General features: G+C 44.1%; 1 protein-coding gene across 1 annotated transcript; it reads left to right on the top strand.

The window, feature by feature from the left end:
- On the top strand, positions 1-1,375 carry LOC311493828 (uncharacterized protein; the record flags this gene model as incomplete). Its single annotated transcript, XM_084552611.1, has 2 exons — positions 1-440; positions 829-1,375. The coding sequence occupies 2 exons, from the start codon at positions 1-3 to the stop codon at positions 1,373-1,375; spliced, it is 987 nt and encodes a 328-aa protein (XP_084408737.1).
- Between the last annotated feature and the right edge of the window lie 599 nt (positions 1,376-1,974).

The following is a 1,974-nucleotide window of genomic DNA, read 5'->3' as shown; positions in this document are numbered from 1 at the left end:
ATGTCCAAGCAGTCTCTTCTTGCCCTGAGTGAGGAACTCCGTCCTTACATTGAGGGCGAAACGACAAACATGAGGGCGCCTGTCCCCGTCGTAAAGAAGGTAGCCCTCACGTTGTATTATTTGAGCGACGAGGGTCGGCTTCGCAAGACAGCAAATGCCTTTGGTCTATCGAGACCTACTGTGTCCATCATAGTAAGGCAAACATGCGACGCAATAACCACTCACCTCGGGCCGAAATACATTAAGCTGCCATTTACTGTTCCCGAGGCAGAGGAGTTAGTGTTTGGATTTCTCCAGGACCACGGTATGCCCCAATGTCTTGGAGCAGTAGACGGGACACACATAGAGATAAAACAGCCGTCTGTCAACGCGATGGACTACATAAACAGGAAGGGCAAATTCTCCTTGAATGTCCAAGCTGTATGCGACCACAAATACAGGTAGGCCTACAAGGGTCTCACACATAACTTTACAACTTTACCATCACACTCACTGTGACACTCACTCTGTCTCTCCCTCCCTCACATATGTACACACACAGGTTACAAACACACACCGCCATTGCATTCATTCTCTCTCTCTCCCTCCCTCCCTCACACACACACACACACACAGTCTACACACACCACCATCGCACACACACTCGTAGCCTACTTGCTCTCTCCCTCCCTTACACACATAGACACACACAAACAAACCTTATGTCACTGCATGTTTCACAAATATCTGTATGTCTGTATTAATCATTCTATCCTCTTGTATTTTTCACTACATGTTTGTTTGTAAATATCGCTAGATTTAAAGATACTACATTTGCCTGCTTTACAGATTCATGGATGTGGTGATCAAATGGCCTGGGAGTGTCCATGATGCGCGCGTCTTCGCCAACTCCAAAGTCAACCATTACTTCAAAACAGAGAAGATACCTTCTCTTGACAAACAGATAGTGGAAGAGGAGGAGGCCATCCCCATCTTTCTCTTGGGGGACCCTGCTTACCCCCTTCTCCCTTATCTGATGAAGGAGTACTCAAATGGAGGCTCTACCCCATCAGAACAGTACTTTGGACTTTGTTTGTGCAAAGCGCGCATGGTGAGCGAATGTGCATTCGGTCGACTCAAGGCCAGGTTTGCAGCACTGAGGCGGCCCATGGACATCAATCTGCGCGATCTACCAAATGTGATTTATGCATGCTTCATCCTTCATAATTACTGTGAGGCCTGCAATGAACATGTCGATCAGCATGCTGAGAGGGAAGCTATGCTGAGTGACAGGGAGCTGCAGCCTCCCACACAGACCAACAGCTATGCAACAGACTGTAATGAGGGAAGAGGAAAGCGAGTGAGGAGAATCCTTACCAAGTACTTAGACCCTTAGTAGTGCACGATGGCAGAAGTTACAGAGGATTAACATTGGTTCAGTTTGTTTATGTTTGATGCTTTTGCCTAACTTACCTTTTTTTTTTTTTTTTTTTGCCTTGGACCTATGACTATTTGGTAGAGATAAATAACACATTTCTCCCATATCCTTTAAGAAAAAAAAGCACACATGACAGTGGATAAGTCAAATGTTTTGTTATCAGCCTGTGTTGCGTTACAACAGACAGCTACCAGTTCCTGAGGATATAAAGCTCCTCTTAAAGCTCTATGGAGTAGACTCCACATGTTTTCAAATTGATGTTTCAACATAGTACAATATTTGTGCTATTTTGCATTTGTTTTATTACAATAAACAAACAAAACCATAAATAATACAATGAGCATTGGCTTTTCTTAAACGGACAACTTACGGCCCACTAGTGTACCCCAAACAGAAATAAAAGTGCTCTGAACAGTAGCTAGGTGGGCTACTAAAAAGAAACAGAGAACTTGCGGCCCACTAGTGTACAGTACCCACAACAAAGAAACAGCTAAATAAAGTGCTCTTAAAACAGCAAAATAAAGTGCTCTTAAAGCAACACACCACCATTTGTGGAA

Source organism: Chelon labrosus (genome assembly GCF_963514085.1).
Source record: "Chelon labrosus genome assembly, chromosome: 10".
NCBI lineage: Eukaryota > Metazoa > Chordata > Actinopteri > Mugiliformes > Mugilidae > Chelon > Chelon labrosus.
The sequence above is the reverse complement of the archived record's forward strand: the minus strand, read 5'-3'. Positions and strand labels throughout refer to the sequence as shown.